Genomic DNA, 26,234 nt, shown 5'->3' with positions numbered 1-26,234 from the left:
TTATTGCGTGTATTTTAAACCTAGATTTAGTTCACAGAAGCAGGTTTCTTAGCTAAACTGAGATGATGGTAATCTGGATGGGGGGCAGAGGGGAGAGAAGAGAGCAGGGTGCTTGGCTGGAGACAAACTTTCATCTGAATCTTTGGCAGCTGAAACAGTCTGCCCAGCTGTGGTCCTACTTAAAATAATAGTTATAATTTATAGTTATTACTTGAAATAAATATGGTGGAAGTTTGTTTTAGATTGTCTCTAGTACCACGGGGTAAAACTGTCTCTGTTGCCTGTTAAAAAAATTAATTCTTAAGTGACATTCTAATCAAGTAACAATGAAATTGCTTTTCAGGCTCTAAGTCCGTGGACATGTAAGATATGCACTGTGTTTTGTACAGTACCTGGTACGACGGTTCTTCTGCCAGACAGAAGCTTCTATGCACAATTACAAAATAAACGATAAATGTTTGCAATTTCCTCTCTCCCCTTTAATGGCCTACTTTTAGTTAAAATTACTGGGGTGAGCGGGAAGGCAAGTTACTTATCTCATTTTCCTTATAATAATTGAAAGCATCTTTTATTTCCCTTGCTTTACCTTAAATAACACAAAGTTAGAGGTTTTCACACTTTTTCCCTCCCTGTCTCCTAGGAAACCGATCTCATGACCTTTAACATCTCAATGCACCGCTCTTGGTGGCGGGAACACGGGCCCGGCTGCATACGAAGGGTGGTGCGTCCTTCTGCCCCTGGCATCCTAGACGATTACTCCTACGTCTCTGTGACAGGCTGCATAATTGATTTCCAGTACCTAGAGGTCATTCACAGCGCTATCCAAATACTCCTCTCCGTAAGTTCCCGTTTCCTTTTGTACTCGGATCCCAGCAGTCCTTTCACATGCAGCCTGCTGCTGTTGGGTGTCTCTGCCCTGAAAGGGGGATGTAGTAGTTGATGCATAGCAGCACAGATTTTTAATTGTATTTTGAATTAGAGAATGATATTCACGTTATTAAAATGTGCACTGCTCTTCTCTTTCCTTATATCTCGTAAGGCTCTGTACAGGTGTAGCCCCCGTTCTGGCCTTTGCTGGGACAGGTGAAAATTAACCTGAGTCCTTGGCTCTCACTCACTGAGACATGTACAGCAAAGAAGAGCAGACTTGTCCAAATTAGTTTGCCTAAACCTTTCCAAAGTTCACAATCAGTGACGGTATTTATTCAGCCCTGAATGTAAATAGATTTTACATGTTACATGGCTAAGTTTCTTCCCAAAGTGAGATATGGATGTAACACTTGAAAAAGGTCAGAGAAGTACTAGGAATTAAAGTGCTCATTTATATTTAACCATATTATTTGTTCTTTCCTGGGACTCTGCATTATCAGAACACTCTACCTCTGTGATCCACATTTTGTAGTTGCAATACCAGTCAAAAACTGCAAGTACAAGAAGTCGTTATAACAAGTCTGCAGTGCAGGGAAGCGCTGAGGCTGGATGAGTTTCTCTGGGAGCAGCAGCCCAGTCTTGGCCACAGTCTTTCCTCAATCTGATGGCTGCTTCTGCTTGTGATTAAAAGGTTGTTTGGCATGAGCTGCATGTCATCTGCTAGAACTGGTAGCTCTTGCTCTGCATAGCTGTGTATAGTACGTAGCAACTGGCCCACCCCAAGTGGGTGCACATAGGTCTGATGTCTAGACCTGTTCTAAGAACATAAACGCTCATGGCTTGTGGTCCTAACCATGGCCACCAGTGCTTGTCAGACAGTGGGAGAGGAGATGCAGTCTGCAGTCCACACCTGCTAGTCAGGTGAGCTGCCTGGTACTCCTGGTATCCAACCAGAAAGGCTGGATATTCCTGGTCTATTCAGTACTTCAAGCTGTTTTACTAACTGACTGGTAAATACTGCTACTAGCAAAGTAAAAGGGATCTATAGGATAAATCTCACTCATTAGTTTAAAATTATTTTCAAATTTTAATTTTTACATCTTTTCAAGATAAGGACATTTCTCTTTTGAAAGAAAAAAATCAGTATATGTGATTACATCTATCATCCCGTCCAACTGCCTAGAATGAAGTAGTCTAAAAGTTCAAGATAATTTATCTGCATTACTAAATGCCTTTTGTAAGATGTCGAGTGCTTTTTCCTTACCACTGCTTTTATTAAAAATTTAATAAACTTGTATCTTACAGCAGTGATTAATGAACTTCCGCTTGACAATCCAGGTCTGAATTAGTGCGCTTGGTTAGTGCACCAGTGACATCACATGCACCTACACAAGCCATATGTCTGCTCCTGGCCTATCAGCTTCTCGGGCACCAGTGACATCCCAAGCACCTGCACATCCCATGTACCTGCTCCGGGCCTGCCGGCTTCTCAGGCACCACTGACATCACAAGCACCTACACAAGCCTTCTCCTGACTGTTGTTCAGTCAGGCAGCAAAGACTTTGAGTCAGGATCTTTTCCAGTGAAGACAAAATCACTTCCTTGAGGCCCAGCCCTGTGTATGATGTCAACATACATTATAACGTTACTGTGAAAGCAGGCCTTGCAGAAGAATTTTGCACGCTACATCTGCAAAGCTTAACTGAATACACCTTCCTTACTCTTGTGGGGGCCTGATACTCAAAGCAGGTTGCTTCTCCCATGAGCTCTTCATTTGCAGCAAATTCCCCTCGCAATGCAGTGTTGTTCACTCTGCTTCAGTGAGCCTGTACAAGGGAAACTGAAGTGTGGTTGGTTTAAAAGGAGAAAACCATAAATATTTCCAATACTTCCTCACTTCTATAAGAAAAAATGTATTGTGTTAGAAATTTTTCTAGAATTTTTGTGATTAGAAACAAATTTAGAGTTCAGTGGAAATACAGCTGGTTGTTGAAATCGGGAACTTTCTTCTGCACTTATCAGTGCAGTACAGTTCTGGTCAAAATTTACCAAATGACAGGAACACAAATGTTGCTATTAGAATAATAGAATAAAAACATTTAATATATAAAAAATAAAAGAAATATGAACATGGAAAAGTATAAAAATTATGTAATAACTATAAAGCATAAAATGTAACAGGCCTTCCCTTTCTTGTGGAGTGACTGATTGCCTGGAACAATCAAAAATAAATTCTGGATACAATTCATTGCAAGTTCAAAATGTGCCAGGAACTTATAAGGCTTGACTGTGAATTAAATAGTTACCAGTTTCAGATACTGCTTTTGACTGATATACACAATGTTAAAATTAAAATCCCATATGCAAAGTAGAGGTTTTCCTCCAGTCCTATTATCCTGCTATCCCATCTGTGACGCGTTATGATTAGCATACCACGAGTCTGTACTTCAGTTTCCATTCTGAATTGTAATTTAGGCTTGTTTAATTTACTGTCACACAGACAGAAGTCACCACCTAGATTATCAGACTTGTTGCAGTTTCCTCCCATTTTCTGAGTACTGTTGACCTGAGGAAGTTCCCATTCATGTCGGATGCATAACTGCTTTTTAATCGGGGTACCAATTGCAGTTGTTAATTAAAAGGTCATTTAGGTTGTCTTTTTACAGTACTGAAGAATTGTAAATCAGAAGATCCTTCTTTTTTTCTTTTCCTAGTGGCTAGTCCTAAAAGTAGCCTATTCCTTTTTGGACCTTAGAACCTACTTAATTTTCATAACATTTTTATGTAGCAGTAGTAGCATAACAAACCATTTTACAGTGTAACAATAACTTTATTGGCATAACAGATCATTTTATCATGCTAACCCTTGTCCAAATGACTGGCAAGGTGAGCACTTCCATTTGCTAGGGAGTTAGAGCCTCTGTAAGAAGAAATCCCTCCAGGGGTAAATATTGGATACCTGTCGAGATATATAACTCACTAGCAGCAGTTCTCCATTTTTGAAAGGTGACTTTTTATTGAAATCTTTTTTTTTTTTAACTGATATAAAAAAATTTATATGCACAGAATTCTGCAGCTGTGACTACATTAGACCCTGCTCCAGGGAATAGGTTCGACAGTCATTTATTTAATTCTAACACAGTAAGGCTCTTTTTGTATTTGCTTTACAGTTGTTTCTTAAAAAAAGTATCTTTTATTGGTGAAACAGTAACTTTGTATCTCATCCTGATTCTGGGTGATGGTTGAAATGATTGGGAGTTGAAGGTGTTAAGCATTGCTTTAAAACAGGGGAAAATCAAGAGAAATATGAGAGAATGGGATGCAATTAATAGTAAAGAAGAAATATATTTAAATTTTGTGTTTAAAATCTACATTTATTTGATGTGTAGGGCACAGTACATATTATTTTGATGAATAAATCCTTCCACACAACACCTTTAATTTTAAAATGCAGGGCAGATCATCTTTAGTGAAACCTGAATTTTTGGAGAACAAATGGATATTACAGTCAAAATGGTGACAGCTTAGCAACTTTGAGAAAGGTCCTCCATACAGTCTTTTTTGTTATTTGAAAATAGATAATGCACACTGAGAATGTTAAATGCCAGGTAGACACCGGTTTTAATAGCCTGAAATTTAAAAAGTTCTCCAAGTGATTGCAGACAGTTTTGTATTAGACCCTGAGCCTAATATCATAGTAAGCTTGTCCACAGCTACACTGTGAAGCAGAGACCCCCCCAAGCTAGAGTTCACCAGGGTAGCTCTGGAATTAGCAGCCGTATAACTTCATCAGTGCTGAAAAAGCAAAATGGATTAATTTTGGCAGAGCGACAAGCTGACACAATTAGCCTGCTTCTGGGGACGGGAGCTACTACCTTCTCACAACACTGAGTTGCACAAGGTGAGGTTAACTTTCCGTCTGGGTCTCATTACATTACTCTTCCCTGTATAGAAGAGCCATACCTGAAATCTAGAATTCTGAAGGAGGGGGGGGAGAAAGAAAGAAAGAAAGAAAGAAAGGAAGGAAGGAAGGAAGGAAGGAAGGAAGGAAGGAAGGAAGGAAGGAAGGAAGGAAGGAAGGAAGGAAGGAAGGAAGGAAGGAAGGAAGGAAGAAAAAGAAAGGAAGGAAGGAAGAAAGGAAGAAAGGAAGAAAGGAAGAAAGAAAGAAAGAAAGAAAGAAACCTAAACCTAAAAACACGCAAAACTGTCTGGCATGTTGATGCTGACTGAATGCAGGATATTTTGAAGAATAGCACTGGTTTACTTAGCAGGAGTCCATCTGTTGCCTCTTATAAGTGTCAATTAGTATAACCTCTGGGGAACTGCTTAACCTACAGATGAGGAACACTCACAGAAAAAACACTCCTGGAGAGTCACCTGGTTTTCACTACAGTGTAAAGCCAGGCAAAAATGTGATACAGAGAGATTAAGAGTATTGAATTTTCCATAGTGGAGTTAAAAGCAGTGAACATACCTGCCTAAGGTAAAGTCAGGCACTAATCAATGGGGAATTACTTATCAGTAACACTACCAAGCACAAAACGTAGCCAGAAAAATATATGACTTTCTACAGAATATAATGAAGTTGTAATATCACAAGTATAAGAAAAAGCACTCCTGGCAGCCAAACTGGGAGTTGGGTACTGTGGTCACTGTGAATCTGAACGATTCTCCTGCAGGATGGACAGACTACATCTATACACATAAATTCAGCCTGCCAAGGGAACTGGGTACTGAGGCCAGCTGGCTCAGAACAGCTCACATCTCTGCTGATGGTCTCAGCCTCCAAACAGGCTAGTGTGTTCGAGCCATCCAGCAGGAAAAATCCCTGGACTGTTCTCACCAAAACTGTGCCTGGGAACTGTTTGGGGAGAGTGGTGGCTGGAGCAGGCCAACCTCACGGCCGTGTAGCGGTGTGGGTGATGGCGTGCCAGTGCCAGGAACGCTCCCAGGCATGCGGGAATTCCCTCCTATTGATGCAGCCGTAGCAGGCAAACGTCCAGCCGCAATTCGTTCCTCCGAGTGGACCGAGGCAGGAGCTCACAGGAAGTAGTTAGGTGGTCTGTTTACCTAGAGGGGTGTAGAAGAACATTTTGTCTTTTAAAACTCTGCCAGAGAAACTTATCCCCTACCTTTTTGACATGGTAGAGAAAGGTATGTTTTCACGTGACATCTAGTGGTTATAGTAACATTTATGACATTTATAGAGATGATGTTGGGTTTCCATTCAGGGGCATTCTGTCCTATTAAGCTCTTCTACCATCCTAATGAGTGATTGTGTGAGCACCTCCAGCCCTGCATTAAGCAACTTATATCTGTCTTGTGTCCATTGTTCTGCCACCTTCTCCCCAGATGAAGAATGGGGTGTGGAGCTGAGACTTTGTCTGGATAAGGATTGAGTTTCTGTGCTGTTTCTGAATGTTCTTTCATTCTTGGATGTGTGCCCTCTTGATGTGCAGACAGAAAACAAAGCTGAAAACACCTTGAACTTGGGGTACAAATCTGCAAGGATTGAGATGTTCTTTACTTATTGTGGGAATTCATTTCATTTATATTCGGCCTCATTCTGGCCCTCAGGAAAGGTCTGCCTTTTGCATAAATGGTGGAGTGAAGATGCTATCAAAAGTAGTGGAGCTGCTGACCATGGTTTTAGTCTGAAACTCTTTCTCTGGTGCTGTAGAGACCATTGGGGCCAAAACCATGAAAGAGTTTGAAGATAAAGAAGTTGGTCTTCATTCAGTATCAGTTGCCTTGGTCTGGAGCATGTGTTCGCTCTGGTACAGGAACGCATCTGGTATGGATAAAGCAGTGTGACAGTGCAGAGGCAGCTTGCGTTGTTGTATAGTAGTTGGAGGAGGACAACTTCATATCTGGGTATATCTAACTATGATTTATAACTATGATTTATAACTTTTTCCTCACAATCCTCTGATGTCCTAAATGTGTGTTCTTCTCCCCAGAACATACAGCATCACTTCCATAAGGAAATGATAAACAATGTGATCTGATTACGTTTCTGAATATCTGTCACCAGTCAGTGCCTCATACTGACCCCATGCAATTGCCTCACTTTGTGAATTATTTCTGCCCTGCTGTCTTCAAAGAATCTGCCAAATGTTGATTATTTAATATGAAAATGAATTATGACATTTGGTAGACTTAAATGCTTTTTTTCATCAGAGAAAAATAGAATTTAATTAAAAACCATATTTAGCACAACAGACATTAAAATGGAGGTTATGAGTCTCATGTAAATAATTAATCAAGGGAAACATTGTGACTACTGAGCTATAGAGAGACTAAAATCAGGGGCAGTGCTGGCGTGGCTTAATGAAGTTGAGATCATTGACCAAGCTTTTACTACTGAGCCATAAGTTTGAATCCTTTTTGGGTTAATTTGGATGGCTATTCCTCTATCCCCGATGTTAAGATTGCCTTCTCTATGCCATTTGAAAAGCCCCAGGAGCTGCTCCAAAAGAGGTTGCAAAGCAACTTTTGCCCCTCCCTTCAGGCAGCCAGAGCTGCAGTTTGGTTCATATTCATTTAAAGGTAACAAAAGGGCTAATGATATCAATATATAATGTGGTTCCTCCAGGGCATTGCAGCAGCCCCTTTTTTCCTATTAGTTATGGCCCTGTTACTTTTATAATTGGACAGAAAAGGATGCTAGGAAGCACATCATATATGTTGCTCTCCAGAGAAAATCCCTGTCAGGGCTGACACCAGTGCTCAGCCAGGTTCCTTGCTCTCTTTCAATTTCCTCGAGTGACGTGTGGTTGATTAAGAAAGCCAGTCAACATCAGCGTGTGATAGAAAAGATGAGGTGATTCAGTGTTAAGGGCTACAGGAATGGTACATGAGTAAAATACAGTTGTCCTGAAGGTATTACATCTTTTCTTGAATTTTTGCTTGCTTTTTTTTCACCTTTTTTGTTTAGGAAACAGTTAATGTCTTCTTTTCCATAATAAACAATTGCACAAGCGGCATGGAAAATTAACTTTGCATTGTCTGCAGAGCTGAACTTCAACATTACTCCAAAAGAGGGTATGAAAGATATGCCTATTCTTCATCATCATCATTATCATCTTCATCAAACAACAATAATAGCCAGGAACACTTGTCTCTTTGCCATGTGAATAGTCAGTTAAGGTGGGCTGTTGGCTTCTCACAGTTTCATTAGTAAGTTTAGAGTGATCACCAGATCATTGAAAATCAGAAGAACTTTTTCAGCCTGAGCAACGTTATAGAGGAGTTGTAGGTCTCTGGAGCAGACTGCAGAGAGGCTACAGAAGCTTGTGCAAACCTATGGCTTTTGATGTTACTCCCAATGCTCTGTAGTAGTGGTCTCATATTTTTATCATAATCTGTGCCTTGTGCAATTCCTCCAGTGTTTATAGTATTGGATCAGGGATGCATACAGCCCATTTCACCTTTGCCAATATCAAGCCTTCAGTTTTAAAAAAATACAACCAAGAGAAACAAAATTAGTGAGAGACTGTATCTGCACCTACATTCTAGAAATGGCCTTGCCCTTTCTCATTAGATTTAGTTAGACCTCATTATTCATGGTAGTACATAGCTAGTAAAATACACGAGTCTATTTGTCTAATTACCAGTCTGAGTCAATAAAGCAACTACATGAGACAAAATCAAGAAAAATCTGTGTTTTTTCCATCTCAGTTGTCCTTTCCGGGGACATCTGGTTTTTCAGGCAGCTCATTTAAAAGGAACTGAAACCACTGATATTATAGTCATTTATTCATTAACTGTTATGATACGGATTTGTGAAAAAGAATTAGGCAACTTCTGCAGCAGAGCTGGCTAAAGGTAAGGGGATAGGGGACAGCAATTTAAGCACTAGCTATACAGTAGTGCCTTCACCTTATCAACTAATTGATGTGAGAACTAAATTGCTCTAGACATTTTGCAGTACTTGATATAGATTTATTTTCCATTTTACATGAAAATTACTATGGCATTTTTTCAATATTGTACAAAAAATTCAATGAAATTGTGTGCAAGTATGAAATATTTTTATTAACACAAAAATATTTAGAGTAAAAATAAAAGTCAATTGCTTATTTTAATTTTTTTGGAGTTCATTAATATTTCAATAAAAATGATGCAGAAACACTGGAGATAAATGGAATATTTGGAAAATATATATTTTTTCCCCCTTCAACTTTTGCCCAAAATTACCTCCCCCATGGCAGAAGCAGTGAAATAGACTATATGTCTGCAACTTAGTTACTGTAATTCTCAGTTAGATACTTTCACTGAGATCCATTTCCAGTATTGTCAAGTTAACCTGAACTGACACTGAACAGGGAACTGCAGCGGCCCCGTGCACAGTAAAATTGGTGGTCGCTGATTCCAGTACAAGGCAGCATCTCTGCAAATAAGCAGGAGAGGCAGTGGAAGAGGTAAAGACATATTAAAGTGCCTCGGCAAACTTGTAATCCTGTATGCTAGCTTTAGAGCTGAGCAGAATGCTGAATTTGTGTTACACTAGGAATTTGGAAATTATAAAAGGAAGTGCTGTTCTGCACTGGAACAAAAATTAGCAATTTAAACGTTTTTTGAGAGAATGAGGAAATCCAACATTTTTCATTTAGAAAAAATGAAGCAGTATTTCCTTTGTACTTTAGGGATATTTTAATGACTATGTTGTCTGAACCCGTGAACTGTTTGATGGGCTACTGGGACACCAAAGATCCTGGAAATTCCTGTTTAAGCCTGAGCACAGTACTCCCAAGGATATTTGTCTTCATGCCTCTCGGGACACTCCCAAGCTTTCAGCAACCTCTGTGGCAATCAGTGCATGAAAGTTTCCTCGGAAGGAATCAAATTCATACCTTTCTGCCAAGCTGCAATTCAATACAAACAGCTCTGCTCCATCTCCAGCAGTGTGCTGCATCAGGTCTGCTCCGGTTGCAAAGTTGATAAACCAACCAAGGAAATGAACTCTGGCTCTAAGCTGTGTTCACATGGTGATTGACAGCTCTGGCTGAATAGGCTTGACTTTGTTGTTTTTTTTTTATTTCCAGCAAATGCAATTCTAATTGATTTTCACATGCAGACATGCTTTTAAATAATGAAAAGGTATTTTACTAAGAGGGTCTGATTCCTTAGCCTGTGCCTGCACCTTTAGTGTAAAGGATGCCGGCAAAGCAGAGGCAAGCCTCATGCTACAGTCTCGCTCATCCTAACAGCAATAGATCTGTGCTCACTCATACTCATCGGGTTGATTTCTTCTGCATATCGTAGTTGGTAGCCATGTAACCAGCCTTTCTTATATGGAGGAAAATATTCACTGATTGAAACCCATCTCTATGTGAGTTTCCACTGACAGGACATTTTTCTTTTCATCATGTACTGAATTCCTCTTCCGTTAAAATTTGTTGCCTGAACGTGACCTGACTGCAGAAAGAATTATTCTTTTCTCTCAACTACGGTCCCCGATGATTTGCAACACTCTCTGTTTTGTCCTAGGGAAATATGAGAAGACAGAGCAGGGATTTCACTAAACAAGCAGTGAAATGGCTCATACTCCTCAGGCTTTGAGGGAATGATTTGGTTTTCACCGAGGAAGAAAGTCAATGTGCATATGTGCTCCTCTCAGAACAATTCACAGAAAGACAGTCAAGGTTTTCTGGGAAAATATATTTTGATTTAGGAAGATTGCAATGCAGAGTAAGTTTTAAAAGGCATGTGTTCTCTAAATGCTGCCTTCATAAGCTTTTATGGTTAACGCTTCTGGCCCAAATGCTGTAATATATCTGCATATGTTTTGACTGTTCTTTGTTCACTATCTAGTATTGCGGAAACTGTTGAAAAACTTCTTTTAACTGTTTCCTTTATATTTCTGCAAAGCAGAGCAGAGACTCCCACCAGCAGGTGTGAGGTCCAGCACAGGGTGTCCTTCCCTGGCACCCGCGTAGGTGACAGGTTTGGAAACGGGGCACGGCGGCCTCGTTACGGGGCCATTCCATCCCGTTACACATATCTGCTTAGCTCCTATTGACTCTCCTGTGGAAGGTGCTGGGCATGGAAACACCCCAGTTCATGCAAAATCCTCTGACACGGCATGTGGGGAAAGGCACCGAGCTGCAGTAGTAATGCCAGAGTGGTTCTTCTGCTACTTCAGTACCTGCCAGAGGAGATGGTTGCCACAACACTCTTCATTCACAGATTAAGCTTGTGAGAGGAGGGATTATAGCCGACGAGACTCATTCACGCAGGTAGCGGAGAGCAGAGTTTGGGTGACACTGCTATGTAACAAGAGAGACTAATAAAAAGTTTATATGTGAGTACAGTCAAGATGCATGTTGATAAGTACCTAAGAAGTGATGCTTTACAATATCACAGTAGTAATTTACGTAGAGTTGCCTGAAGAATTTGCCTTTTTTTTAGTTTGAATTTGGTTTTCCAGTGGTTGTCAGGCTTGCCTAAGGGAGTAAGCACTTTAATACGCTTTTATAGAACAAAAGAAATGAGTCTCATGTCATGGAAAGAAAACCGACAAGCACAGGTGAGAAGGGCAGTGGTTGAGGTTGTGGCTAGAAGTATATATAAGGATTTTTGTGTTCTCTGAAGGTTCAGAATAGACAGAGATTGAGTGAAATGGATGCTTGAGGCATTTCTTTGCTGTGGTTTGATTATTATTTGAACAGGGAAGATTGCTAGTGGTCTTGAAAGGGAGACTGATGTGAATTACTTTCAGCTTGTAAGTTTTAGTCTGGTAACTATTCTGAGAGAACAGAATATCACCTTAAAGTAGAAGCCTGAAAAGCAAATTTCATTTCTTCTCACCCTTGTATATTATGTAGAAGGCTTCAGTTGAAACAATTGCCCACACGGAAGGACAAAAATGTTGAATAATGGTGTTGCTCCTTAATTCTGATGTTAATCTGAATCAAAATGATAATCAAATAAATCAGGTGTTGTGAAAGACATCTGCTAGATCTCTGTCTGCATCTGTGATATAAGTAAATATCTTTCAAGAAATCATTCCTAGTGATGTGGAACCTTTCTAGCTTAACTTTCCATTACCTCCTATGTAAATTCCTGCTATGTAGATTAATTGATAATCATTGTAAATGACAGTAAGAAATGGTAGATAATTAAACAGCCTCTTAAAAGAACATGGTCATTTCCATTTTTATTTGTGAGTAGTTTAATTTATTTTTATCTTGTTTATTAACTTGTAATGCACCTGATATATTCACACAGGTACATGTATAGAGATGCAAATAAATAGTTAAAATATAAAGATCAACACAGAAAACTAAAGCTACATTCTGATCACTTATAACAGGTAGCTTGAGTGTTTATTCAAGTAAAACACTGATTTCCAGAAAAAGTTTTCAAGAGTGAAATCCTGCATAGTGAGTATTTGAAATACCCTTTCCATCACCTGTAGGCTTTTCTTACAAATTTGATCTTCCTGGTAGCTCTCATCACTAACGGCCAGGGATTGCAAAGTTCACCCTCCCTGGGTACTAATTTTTTAATCAGGCAAGCGGGAGTGAACTGGAAAGACCCAAGTGTTTCATTATTGTTTCTACTCCCTTTCGTCTTCCTGGGACCATGGTTTCACCAGTAACACCACCTGAAGGTGCTGTCCCTGAACCAGCCCCCAGAGGAGCTGCGCCTAGAACACAACTGGACTGCAAGCTTTGCATTTCTTTTACTTCTCCACTTTATTTCCTTATTTTCTCTACCATGTGTGCAGTGAGATCTGGCTTAACTATAAAGAAGGGCATCTGTTCCTTCACTGCCATGACTCTGTCATTGCTTTAAGCAGCTGAAATCAATTTTCTAAATGTTTTGTTATGGGTACAATTGAGCAGGAGTGGGAGTGAGTTATGGGAAGCCATGCTGTACTGGGGTTTCCCACCACTGACCTCACACATAAGAGGCTGTGCTAGAAAGAAGAGCTATATTTTCTGGCTCTGCTCTTCCTTTCTACCTTCTTTTGCGTGTGTTTATCTTGTTTTGTCTGAAAAGAATCTAGCTTAGATTTTATTAGCAATAACAGCTACCCCAGACCTTTTCACCTACCTTGCTTTAGAAAGCAACTTTAATGCTATTCCTTAAACTTTCAAAAAAAGGAAAAAGAAAAAGAAAACACACGGGTTTACTAAAGTAATTTACTTCAGCTCCCCCTTAAACACCCTCTAAAGATCCCTTTCCCACCCAAAATGCAGACCAACATCTGGGACTATGGATGTGTCATGTCCCGTAGTCATTCGCCCGCCTCTCCACAGGGCCTCTCTAGCCTAGACAGACAGTGGGGCAGGGAGCTGGCACTGTCGTGGGACTTGCCACGGGCACATCGCGTGCCACGCGTTCGTGCGTTCAATGAGGGCAGCTTGGCCCACTGCATTAAGGCTCACCTCATCACTCTCTCCCCGTCAAACCTGAGGGAAAGATATAAAGGATTTTTCTTTTTTTAATTCAAATTCTTCCTTGATATCTTACATTACAAATGTTTTGACAGTTTGTATTGCTAACTCAGTACTAAAAAAGATATACAAAGAGATACAGTGAAAAATAAGCCAATTTTAATATGACGCAAAACCCCAGTTCACGCTTAAATATTACAATAATGAGCAAAGATTTTATTAACATCTTACCCCTTCCTAAGTTCAAAAATACCTTTTCTATCCAGATGGCAACATTTACAGGCACTGTTTAATGCTCAGTTCCTTACATCCACAAGACCTAAGAACGATTTTGAAACCAGCCCCCTAACCTTGTTTCTATCAGCCCAAGACACAGCAACAGTTCTTATGTAGACTAGCAACCCAGGATCAATATTAATTGTCCGGGGACAACTTTATGAATGTTTGTTGGTACTATTTGCACTTTTTTTTTGTGGGAAGGGGAGAGTTTAAATAATATTTGAAGGTTTTAAGTTTTTGGCTTTCTCCACATTTTTGTGGTTTTAATTTTTTTTTTTTTTCTGAAACTAGCACAGAATTTTTTTCTTTAGTATGGTATTTACTTGAAAGCTTGTAAGAACAACAGTTCTTACAGTATGATAGATTGATATTGATTGATAGATGAACAACAGTTCTTACAGTATGATAGATTAAATTGTTCTATTGCTTTTATCCAAATCTACTACAACTGAAAGTAAGAGATTTATCTGCATAAACTACATAGGCATGGGCACGAGCCAAATTCAGCAGACATTTGAAGCTTTCCCTATATTCTGGAAGGCAGTGACTTTAGTGTCCATGTGAGCAGAAAATGAACCATCAAAGTGATTCTTGATCAAAACCAAACTACAAAAGAAAAAGAAAAATCTCAGTGCTCCATTTGTTATTTTTAGAGAGTGCTGGAAGCCACGTCTAATTCATTTGTGGACCCAAACCATAGCCTCATTTAAACACATTTCAGTCTTCAGTAATGAAAATCTCGTTATCTGTGCCATCGTGTTGTTCACTGGTAACGTGGATCATATCTGCCTCATGCCACCAAGCTTTAACAAGTGATACAATACAATCATTTATCAATATACAATCTGGGACAGGCCCTTCCAACTGGAAAGCTTAGTAGATGTAAAAATATTATCAAATTTAGTGACTGTCTTGAGAAATTTTCCTATTACAAGATTCTTTTTGGCCTTAACTTTTTGAATTTCTTGTGCAAACCCTACATAAATGATGTAAAGATGGGACCTTAATCAGGGCTGTTGTACCAGAGAGTTTGTTTGCTTTTTCTAACCACGGAAATTTTTCTAATACGAGCTAGAATACTAATATAAAATCATATTGATACAGTATAATGTGTAATTATCTTAATATTATCATATGATATATACGTAATAATAGTAATAATATAACTTTCCCTAGCAATCTTACCTAACTACAGTATGATCCAAGTAATTAGACTCCAAGGAAAAAGCACAAAAGACTTCGGGATATTTTAATGTGCTCATTTTTCCACAGTCAGCTAAAGTGGGGTATGAAAGGCATAAAAAGAGCAGTTCACCATTCCCCTCCAATGCTCTGCTTTCTGTATTGCTCATACTAATAGGCAGGACATCCTCACGTTTCCAACACACTCGGTGTGCATTGCAGAATTTCAATAGCCCTGTCTAGACCAATGAACCCAACAGGGCCAGAAAACGAGTTTGAGCATCATCCTCCATTACCCATCGTGTGTGAATGTTAGTATCATGGTTTTGGTGGCCATGTTGGCCACTTATGCTGGGTACAGCGCGGGTCAGGGACTGTGCCCAGGAGCCAGGGCGGACAAACCCACCCTGTTTGGATCGTACAGGGGGAGAGATGGGGAGGACATAGGTGCCGAGGTGTGAGCCGTGCCAGCCACACCACTTACCCTGGGGCGGCCGGGATTGTGCCTTGGCCCATTTTAGGTACTCCTGTTGTGTAGCTCATGGAAACAAGAGCGCTGTGGAATTTCATTGCTCAGGTTTTCCATGATTCACCACTGTGAATGGGACATTTCCATGGTGTTTGTGCCTGACGCAGTTACAAAAATTGTTCAGGGTTTGGTACTATTTTGGTCTTTTTTTTTCCCCGTTCTCCTGTTTTCCACACTGCCTGTCCAGTTTTCGCTGGTGCAGGGAAGCTGCGTTGGCCAGTTACGCGATACACACAGCCCCACATTAATGAGAATTCATACTTCACTGTCAGGAATTCCTGAGGAAATATACTCAATTTCACAGGAACATGACTGCTTGGTACCATGTCAGTTTATTATTTCATACAAATGCACTCTTCAGCTCCTATACCAAACGTGGGGGGGTGTCCAATTGACTCTCATAATAGAGTGGCTGAAAGAGTCGGGTGTTTGCTTTCGGTTTTAAGCCTTTCGGAAATTCTTCTTACTTTACTGATTTGTGGATCTTGTCCCCAGACGATGGAGATGGGACTCCATGGGAGGTCTGTAGACAAAAAGCATAAATAACATTGAAATCTCCCAGGAGCTTGTTTTTTCATGATGCTACATTGGCAGATTCTCATACCTCCAGGCTAAGAATATTTTATAGCTACTGGTGTTTTCTCCTTTGGTCTATTAGTTTGACTCTAGAGGTGCAGCTTGAAAATAGCTGATTAGGGATCTTTCTTTTTCATAGGGGAGTCATTCATTTTTATTAAAATATTGTAAACTAACACCACTAAAATACACCACCATTTTCACCAGAAATAATTCTGGTGAAATAAATGGAAATATACAGTTGTAAAGCTGATGCAAGTGAAAAATAAGCCCCTAGGTGCTCATTGATAAAGTACTTATATAGGAAACAATGAATAAGGAGAAGATTGCCTAGACCTTGCAGTTTCCAGGACTTTCACATATTTCCTAGCAGCATTATTGAACCTAGGGCACTCATTACAATAAATAGCATGTTTCTAGACACTCATTTCTTTGTAGGGTTTTACAGAGGGGGTGGAAGGTGTATTCCCTCTGGTGAGAAGGTGAATGCATCCACACATTTGCTATATAGGATGCCTGATTTCATGAAAGACCAAAGGAGTATCACCATGATATATTTATGTCCAACTACCAGCTACTGCATATCAAGCCATCTGAGGGAATAATGTCATCTTGAAAAAGGCTTTATTCACTTAAAGCTCTCCTAACTTGCATTTATTTTTGTGTTTGAAATGCTTTGAACAGAAATGACATTGAAAAACACTTGATCTATAAACCCTTCCAAACCAACTGTTTTGCTTTCATATTAATATTCTCAACCTCTTTTTTTTTTTTGGGGGGGGGGAGTTTTTCAGCAGTAGATGTCAATGGGGGGACTGTATCTTTTGGGGTCTCCTTTAGAGCCTGAACAGAGATTCAAAGAGTTCAAGGAGGGAATGGAGAGAGCTGGCAGATGTAGAGGCACCAGACTTCTCTGCTCCCTGTCACCTGGGAACATTTTACCAATGAATGAAGGAAATTTACAATTGCAGCCATTTCTCTCCTCCTTTGGGCAAGCCACCCCAGGCACCATACTGGCCCACGGAGCCTGCCATCGGGTGATAAGGAAACTGGGGACAGACTGCCTGCTCTCAGGCCCATTTTTCAGGCTTAGGGACCAGAACAGGCGAAGATGTCCTGTGACTGGGAATCTGACCTTGCTTTTGTCGGCACCTGCATTGCAGGCTGAGTGACAATGACTGCCACGTGTATCAGAAACAATTACATTCCTTTTGCTGCCCCTGCTTCAACACCAACACCTGCTCCACAGATTAGGGGCCCCTTGTCTACAGAGGAAGAATTTTTGAGCATGGTGGAGATTGATGACTTCCGTCCAGTGAGAAATTGAAGCACTTTATCATGTAAAATAAGGCAAACACACACAGTAAATAGAAATATCCTCAAATGAGTTAGGAAGTTTGTAACTTACCCTGGTGCAGACAAGCTGGACTTTTGAGGAAGGTTGTACAGAAGTTTTTCAGAGAATAAAGTATAAGCTTTGATTCTGCTTTTACTCGAGCAAAATTAAAAACGCAAACAAAGCAAGTGGGATGTGGGATTATCTGTGCAGCTTTGAAGTGGCAGTTGGAGTGCATCCATTCTTATGATCCAACATATTCAAAACAAGAAAGATAAAAGTAATGCTTTTACATTTTGCATGGAACATCATCTGTGCCTTTAGCATATGCAAAGACTTTGTCTTGAGAAGTTTTGCACATTTCCATGGTGAATTAAACCCTTTTTTTGTCGGAATTCCTTTCATTTGAGGAAACAGAGGCTCTTGAGAATGAAAGCGCATCTGCACAGTACAGACTTACTTACCCACTCCTTTCATCTCTTATTTTTCACTTTCTAATTTGTCGCTGAAATCAGCATTTCAGTCTCTGGCTCAGATTATGATTTTCTGATAAAAGAAAACTTTCAACAGCAAATAAACTGAATAGTGGGGAACAGTCAGAATAAATACAAAAAGACAAGACACGTTTAGGGCTGAGCCTGAATGTTTACACCTGTCAGAAATAGCAGACCTTGCCAACTGCCCCAGTCATGAATATGTTAAATTGAAATTCACATCCTACACCTGAGCCATGTTCATTTTGAACATAAAATAGAGTAATAAAAAACAAATGCAGTATTCCTTTCTTGAATCTGTAGTTAAGCTGGTTTTGTGGACTTGCTCTTCTTGGTGATAGAATTCCCTAGCAGAGCAAAAATATAGGATGTATGTATATAATATATTGATTTGTCCTTACAGAATACATTTTTGTGAATACAAACGACGCAGTATATAGTTTTGTCCTTGAAGAAAACATGCACTTCTAATCTGTAAGATGCCAAGTCCCTGGACAATTACAGTTCTATATGGCCAAGCTCAAATTCTAGGTGCTTCAAGGAACTCAAGTAGAAATTTAAAAAGGAAAAATATGTTTTGTAATTGTGTGCTGTCAGATAGACTATATAAACACAGGAGCTGGGCTGTAGTGGTTATTCACTACACAGTGGACTGAATAATCCTATAAATATTTATGAGTAAACCACAGGGGATTTACTCTTTCTTCCAGCATGTGGAGATTTTATAATGTGCACCATGTTAGTTCAAAGTAAAACCTAATGTTTTGGTTACTGCTTAATACATCTAACAACATGGCTCTGCATCACATATGTGTATTCTCTAGACAGTTACTCACAGACAATGTTTTGGGGCGTAATTCAGGAGGAACTAGTCTATGACCACCTAATTCTCAAAGCCAATACAGGCAGCATATGTTGGGGTTGGAGAGGGTGTAAGGTAGGAGCTGCTTTGCACTTTGACCTGTGGCAGCATCAGCTGGGCTCTGTGGATTAGTAGTTTTTAAATGAATAGTTCAGACTGAACAGTAATCCTAGTGGAAAGGAATGGAGACAAATAAAAAAACCCAGGAGAATCAAATTAGACTTTATTGGTTGGATTTTTACAGGTACAATGGCTTTAAGAATGCCAACTCGGTAAGCCTTATGGTCTGCAAAGCTGCCCTATTCCTGAAACGGGTAACTCATTTGGTTTCTGATACTGTCACATGAAGAAGTCTACGCTCAGTTCAAATTTAATATTAATATCTTTCAGCTGAGAGTAATTTCCATGCTTCCCTCATCTACCTCTTCCATGATTCACCTTTAGTCATAAAATAGACTGCAATCTACCCTCTGTAGAGCAAGAAATTTGCTCCCTTCCCACTTTTCTCTTACCTGTCAACTTTAGGACTTTTTTTTTTTCATTTGTCAGTTGTTCTAAACTGAGGGCTAAGTCATTTATGTTCCTGTTTTGACATTTCTCTCTGCTGCTGATCAATCATGTCACATATGTTCCACTCTGAAGAGCGGACATAGGCAAATGTCATTAACTCAGGTTTTTGCTGAACCCCAAATCAGGTTCTGTTGAAATCAGAACCCCTAATTCTGAGCACAAGAGATGCCAGGTGAGCCCTTGTGCAAGCAAATGGAAGATTAAGGTGTCCAAAACCCATGGGAACAGGATAACATTTGAAGGATAACCTTGTTACAGTTCTTGCAATATTATCCTTAGTACTGATAGCGTGCATTTATATTAGTGTTTCATTTCTGATGAGAGTTGGCTTTTACAGCACATCTCTCAGCTTGCTGTGCTGTGGTTCATCAGCATCAGGGAGAGATCTCCAAGTACATGAGCTGGATTCCCTCTGCATGAAACTGAACTGGAAGATGAGCTCCTGGAGGACACATCAGGCGTGAGAGCCCCAAACGGCCATTCAGCTGATGGGATCAGACCAGAGCCAGCCCAAAAGTTAAAGCCAAATCGAAACAGAAGAACCTGATATGTGTGTAGTGTGGGTATGAGGTTCTTGGGTCCAACTGTTTGACTGTACAATTCTGTGCCTGTTGGTCTGCACTGCTTTCTAGTGTAGACACAGCCCTGGTTATCATTGTTGTTAAGGTTGCCTAGCTTTATAAAATATTTTCAAGCATATAATTCTACCAAATTTGAAACATTCTGCCTAAAATTTTCCCGAGTACACTAAGGCCTGAAGCTAACTTAGCTCAACTATCAAAACTTTTCTGAGAATGAGACCGAGATAAAATGCTCCACCCTGACAATTAGAAAAAAACAAGGAGATCCTTGTTGTAGAGCAGGAGTTTGAAGTCTGCGGGGAGGAAGAGATGAAAGGGAATCCTCTAATGTTCAATATTTTTGCTCTCTGACTACACAGAAATCTGATGGAGTCGTTTCAATACCTTCTCTTAAATATGTCATATTCCTTCTCTGATGATTCTGTTAATGCAGAGCAGGCTCCAGCCCTCAGAGCTGCCTTGCACTGTCCCCATAGATGAGCTGCAAAGGCCCAGCAAACCTTTCACCTAGAGCAGCTCCTCCAGGAGTGACTGAAAGGCATTGCCTTTTGAGCTCATGTTTTTGCTGATGACAGGTGAGGAGGCAAGGCAAACAAGGACCGATAGAGAAGGCAGAAAAGTGAAAAATGTATGAAAAGACTAAGTGATAAAAGAAGAGGGGAAATTACCCCCTTCTAACATTAGGTATGCTCTTCAGAGAAGACGTCTAAGCTGACTCTAAGCAGTACATTCACATCCTATATGAAAGGACAGATGCTCTATTTCTTGTACACATTTTGTTCCATCCTTCACAGTTAGTGTTAAGCACCTTTCCATATCCGTACCTGAACTATCGTGCATGCCTAATCTAGCCTGACATTTCTGGGTTAAGTGTTAGCTACAGTTAGTGTGTCTGAACTCCAGTGAAAGAGCATTACTAATTAAGTACCAATTTTGAAATACCCCAATTCTCTTAACTTTATTCTTCTATGCATTTACATAGACAGTAATTGAAACTGGGCTCATACCTTCTCATATTAGGACTAATATGGGCTAATTAGGACGAATTAGGAGTGCTGTTTACTCTTTTTCAAGAAAAAAAGGATGCAAAGGCTCAGAAGAGTTGCTAACTGCTGCTCAGGTAACGTGTTCTGTGAAATCTAGGGCAAATTACACTATCTTTATCATTCTTTTTTTCCGTTGTAGTGTCTTTGGTAACTTTTCTTTCATCTGTTTGGTCCTGAATAAAATGCTGAAGATTTTCAGAAGGTGCTGAGCATGTCCCAGATCAAACTTTGATGTAAATATGTTGGCTGAGTGATTCTGTTTGTACTTGTCCACACAGGTGAGCACAGTGCCAGTGCTTAGCAAACAGAAACACCATCATCTGCCAATGAGTAAAATAAGGCAACTCTGAAAGAAGGGTGCTCCATACAGCAGTGGCCAGACTCCTAGTGTGCACCACGCCACGCAATACCGTAAGGTGGTTTTTCCCTCCCACTGTTTCCTCTCTCCTTTTCTGTGGTGAGCAATTGCTTGAAAGCTGTGCTTAGGCTTTATCCAGTGATATGTATCTGAAAATAAGTAGTCTGTTTAAGAGAGAGCGGGTCACCGCTTTCACCAGTTTGTTTGCCTGACATTGGGCTACTGTCATACAGGCACAGGACACGGTCAGTGGTAATCGGAGACTTTCCAGAGCTTCTTCAGGATAATTTAGCGGCAAAAAGGCTGGTTTAGCTACTGAGACCAATTTACTTTAGAAGTTACAATCCTGAATAAGCAGGAACACGTTGCATCTGACTGTCATTTACTAATTGGCATTTTGAGTTTCTCAGAACATTTGTTCACTCAAGTTTTAGTAGCGTCTTGTCTGTGAATTATGATTTACAACGAGCCAAAGCAAGACATGTGGGACAAAGCAGACAGAACACCGATGCCTGTCACACAGGCGTGTACTACTGCTTTTTAACTACCAGGCAAAGATTTAAATGAGCAAGGAGCCTTCAGAGAAAGCATCAGTCTCAGTAAGCAGTAAAAAAACTACTGTCATTAACACAGTTTCCTCTGAGCAGACATGCTCAAAGCAGCGCTGAAGATTTTGAGACCGGACAAGTTCAAAGCATCAAAGGAATGCATAGACACTGTAGAAATTCCTCACAGCTTTTTCTTAGGAAGCATATCACAAAGAGAGAGGACAACAGTACTCAGCTAGAGAAGAGAATTGTCTGGTTCTTTCCCACTGTTAATATCTGTGATTGTGCAACCACAGCCTGGCTCTGTTAAATTGGAGAGAATATTTAGAGGGGCCAACTACTAACAACAAATAACTACAAATAAATTTTGCCCACATTAATTCATGAATCTTATGTGAATAGGCTGTGATTTTTGTGATTTTCTTACAGAAAGTTATTCAGGAAATCTTCCACACATAAATTTTAGGCAGTCAGTTGCCTGCACAGTTTTTTGATTGTACTAATTGTAAATAACTATCAGCTGCAAATGGGTCATTCAGCCATGTGTCTTAAGCCCTGTTCTCTAGTTATACGAACGTGACTGTAATTGAAAAGAGGACTATTAAGATCAAGTGCTGGAACCCTTGATTCTCTCAGGGAGTAAAAAGGGATATTTCTTGTGGGGATGAGGATGTGTCTGAACTTCAGATTTCTTGTGGATGAACTAGGGTTGATTTTCATTGACATCTTTTTCTTTCATAATTCATTTCTGCGCCTGGGTACAGTATGTCATCTTCATGAGTGTTATCACACTTCCTTTGGAAACTGCGGGTTTGCACTTCTTGTTAGCACGCCTAGATGCTTCCTCCCCCAGAAGAAGTGTCGTGCAATGACCATGCCTTCTCACGCGTGTCCCACAGTACCTGGCTTGCCAGCCTGCCTGTGTGTGCCACTGGTGCTCTGAGACCACCCCAGCCCAGTGTCACCTCCCTGATGAAACGTGGCTGTGCAGCTGGATGTCGCCCCTTGCTGCTCTAGCTTGTTGGGTGTGCGGATATTTCTGGGTAGTCTCACGTTATGATTGCTGGTACCAGTCCTCTCTGGAGAGAGGGTAAGTACAGGTCCCTCTGAGTGATTACCACTCACTTAGTAGGATCGACTAGCAGGTCTGCAAGCAGAATAAAAAAGCTGGGATGGAAAGCAGCAACGTAGTAAAGCAGAGGAGCTTGTGGCAGCTTGGAGGAGTGCTAGCAAAATGATAGGGCCTCTGGGAGACTTCATACTGTCTAAAACTTGTGTGAGGAGCTATTACACATTTGTTGGACGCCCAAAGATGAGAGGAGACTATATCCAATCAGCACAGTGTGGTATTAATATGATTGTAAGAAAGGTTTAAAGTGTTGATTCGTGAGCACGATGGCATTACCACCATTCTAATTGTCTTTCTGTCCTCCTGAGCATTCAGTCTCTTTTCTCTCACCCTCCTACTACCCACTGCTCAAAATGGGACAGGTATTAAAGAATATACAAATACCTAGATGTCCCTCCTCCCTAAGCATGCAACACAGCCAGCGCTTAGTGCTTTTCTTCTCAACCCCTACATAGGATTTATTTTTTTGGTCTTTCCTTTTCTCCATGCCCAGGGTGAGGGCACTTCATGGGCTGACAAGAATAATGTTTAAGGAGAAAAGAGCATTTATGGCAATAGACAGAAAAGAAAAAGTAGCAAAGGAGGGGTTTGTCATGTGGTTGCATTTAAGGACTCTACTTTGAGCTGACATGAAGTGTTAAAAGAGAAGTTATCCACTGCTTGTTGGTTTTCAGGTATGAAAATGAACACTGCCAGTGCCCTGTATGGTCTCTGCAACCAGTGCAGAGCCCACACTGCCAGGCACTGCCATACAACTCTCCTTCCTGCTGCCAACATTTCTTTCTGCCTTCCTCTTCTGCACTAGCTCTGGAGTAAATAGCAGTAACCACCTTTGCCTAGTTTTCGTGTTGCCTTTCTGCCTTTCTTCAGCGCCTTTTTTGAAAGACATCTCCAAAGAAACAACTTTGAGACATGCACAAGGAACTACTTGCTTTGCTTTGAACCTTTCCACAACTGATATCAACCCACCCATTGGTAGTTCATGGAGACATATAGGCAATTACTAGCACCTGCCTTATCTAACCTACAGCCTGTAAGGAATTCCCTAGTTCTTTCCTCCCATTATCATACACCACACACACACACACTTTGCTTTTAGCTTGCTAACACACATTATGCATTTCACAGACATATCTGTGAAACCATTGCTCAAGCTACCAGGACTCTGGAAAGCCTTTGGAATATGTATTTATGCAATATCTAAGAAAAAGCAATGATTGGACATTGACTTATTATCCTCTTGTATCTTTTTCCTATGAGAAAGTAGTCTACATAGTTAATTTACTGCAGACATAGCTGCTGGGGAAAACAGGTAAGCAAACAACTGGCCTGGACATATGGCCATGGAAACAAAAACCTGCTCTCAGTTTACCCTTTTTCTAGTCTGAAATGCTTATTAATATGGCTCAGCACTACATACGTTTGCTAAAAAAAATCTTCTGCTTGCAATGCTTACTTAGTGAATGTAATTTTTGCTTATTAAGACATCACTGAATATCTGAAAAAAGTTCCATGGTATTTCAAGAGATCATCAGATCTCACTTTCTGCACTGAGGCAAGATGAAGTAGTCTTTACCATCTTTTATAAATGTTTGTACAATCTGTTCTGCAAAGTCTGACCATGCCGGCATTTCCAGTCTTCCTCGTTAACAATTCTCATAACTAGAAATTTTTCCAACTTGAATTTTCTTTGCTAAAAATGAAGAGCATTTTCCCCCATGTTTTTCATTCAGTGAACAAGGAAAAAAATTGATTACATTTCTCTCAAGAATTTTTTTTAACATATTTGAAAACTATTATCATACATCCTGCTGATTACCATAGTCTTTTCTTCTCCAGATTAGCTGTGCTAATTCTTCCAGTTGTGACTTTAGGTCACTCTTCCTAAGCCCATGATCATTGTCATCGTGTTCTTGATTCTCTCCACTATTTCCTGAAGTGTGGTGCCCAGCAGAGAACACGGTACCTAAGGTAGACTTTAACCACTGGTGTCGTCCTACCTTATACTTGCGCTAAATTCCCAAAATGCATCATTTAAAAATTTCACCCACTATATGATAAAAAAGAGTTGAGCAGTGAGCCTCATTTATATCTTAGATAAAATGACCTTCTTTCTTCACGGGTTGCTTCTGCTTTCACAGTGTGACCACAGAGCCTCCCTAAGTCTGGCCTTCTTCTGTCTTGCCAGTCTAAACTTTGATCGTGTCTCTCTGCTGGCATCTGTAGGGCTCTTCCCCAGGTACCTACAAAGGTTGTACAAAACTCGGGAAACAGAAATCAGACCAATGGTTGTAGCTGGTAAGAACAAACAAGGTTCCAGGTACATGATTCGTTCTTCATGGCTGGAAGCTGATCTGATAACAGATATTCTCTTGCCTCATGTATATTATTTTGCTACTGAGGGAATCGCTAAAAGTCACTTTCTCCATTCAGAGACTCCTTAATATGAGGGGAGCATTGTGTAGCAATCCTAGAAAATGTCATTTTCCCACATTCTACATAGCAGCCAGAGGCAAAATGATTTTTCAATTACCTTTGCTGTAAATGAAATATACAGAAGGTATAGATTCTCTCTTAAGGAGGTCAGCATGGGAATAGAAACAGTTGCGAGCCAGTAAGAGATATGTCAGTACTACTACCTGAGTCATCCCTTAGTAAATATTTGTGTGAAGTATGTTATGCGCCAGTCTAATGTAGCCTGAAATTACACTGCCATTTAGAAGCAGGAACGTTCCTCCTGCACGCTGGCCACGGTTTGCCTGCTACCTCAACGCGATTGCTCCGTGAGGCCACATTTTGCCGGTTGAGCAGCACCTGACTGCGGAGGGGAGCTCATCAAAATCAGTGAAGTAACTGTACGATGAACACATCACCAAATGTGCGGAGAGGTGACACGGCCTCACCCGCGGGTGTCTCTTGGGGCATTTTCTTCCTTGGCGAGGCGCTGGCGGTGTCATCACTTCTCCAGCGCTGGGTTGTGCAGCCATTACTGTGTTATTAACTGGTTTAGTCCTACGACCTCTCTATTCGGTGTTGACATACACTTGTCACACGATGTGTCACCGTGCTCACACTATTAGTCATGGATCAGTCTCTTCTCTGGCTCACTGCTGAGTTACAGGTAGTTGCAAGACAGGTAGAAATTAAAAGAAAAGCCAAGTAACAGTAGGGTTAATAGCGAACAAAGGTGGGATGTGAGTCAGAGGCATCAGACTCGCAGGTTTGCTTCATACGAGCTATCAGTCTCTGATTTGGAGCAATTGATGTTCCCTTTGAACACAAGTGCTTGAGAGAAACATCGAGTGAAATGAAAAGCTCAGAGCAGCTTCCAGGCTGCTGGAAACTTGCAGCAGGCTCCGGCCGCCTTGCAAAGCAGCAACAGGGAGAGTTGTGAGCAAGTTAAGGAAATCAAGTCAAGCTGGCTATTTCTGATATGAGAGTCAAATATCCTGTCAGAGATGCAGCAC

General features: G+C 40.5%; 1 protein-coding gene across 2 annotated transcripts in view; it reads left to right on the top strand.

Moving 5' to 3' along the window:
* NKAIN3 (sodium/potassium transporting ATPase interacting 3) overlaps nt 1-26,234 on the top strand; it is a 388,683-nt gene that overhangs the window by 298,000 nt on the left and 64,449 nt on the right. For both annotated transcript variants that reach the window (XM_076332205.1, XM_076332204.1), the window contains exon 4: nt 641-838. In XM_076332205.1, the coding sequence (XP_076188320.1) occupies nt 641-838 (198 nt within the window). The remainder of the gene's footprint in view (nt 1-640; nt 839-26,234) is intronic.

The sequence above is a fragment of the Aptenodytes patagonicus genome, chromosome 2 (assembly GCF_965638725.1).
Source record: "Aptenodytes patagonicus chromosome 2, bAptPat1.pri.cur, whole genome shotgun sequence".
NCBI lineage: Eukaryota > Metazoa > Chordata > Aves > Sphenisciformes > Spheniscidae > Aptenodytes > Aptenodytes patagonicus.
This window is presented reverse-complemented; position numbering and strand designations above follow the sequence as displayed.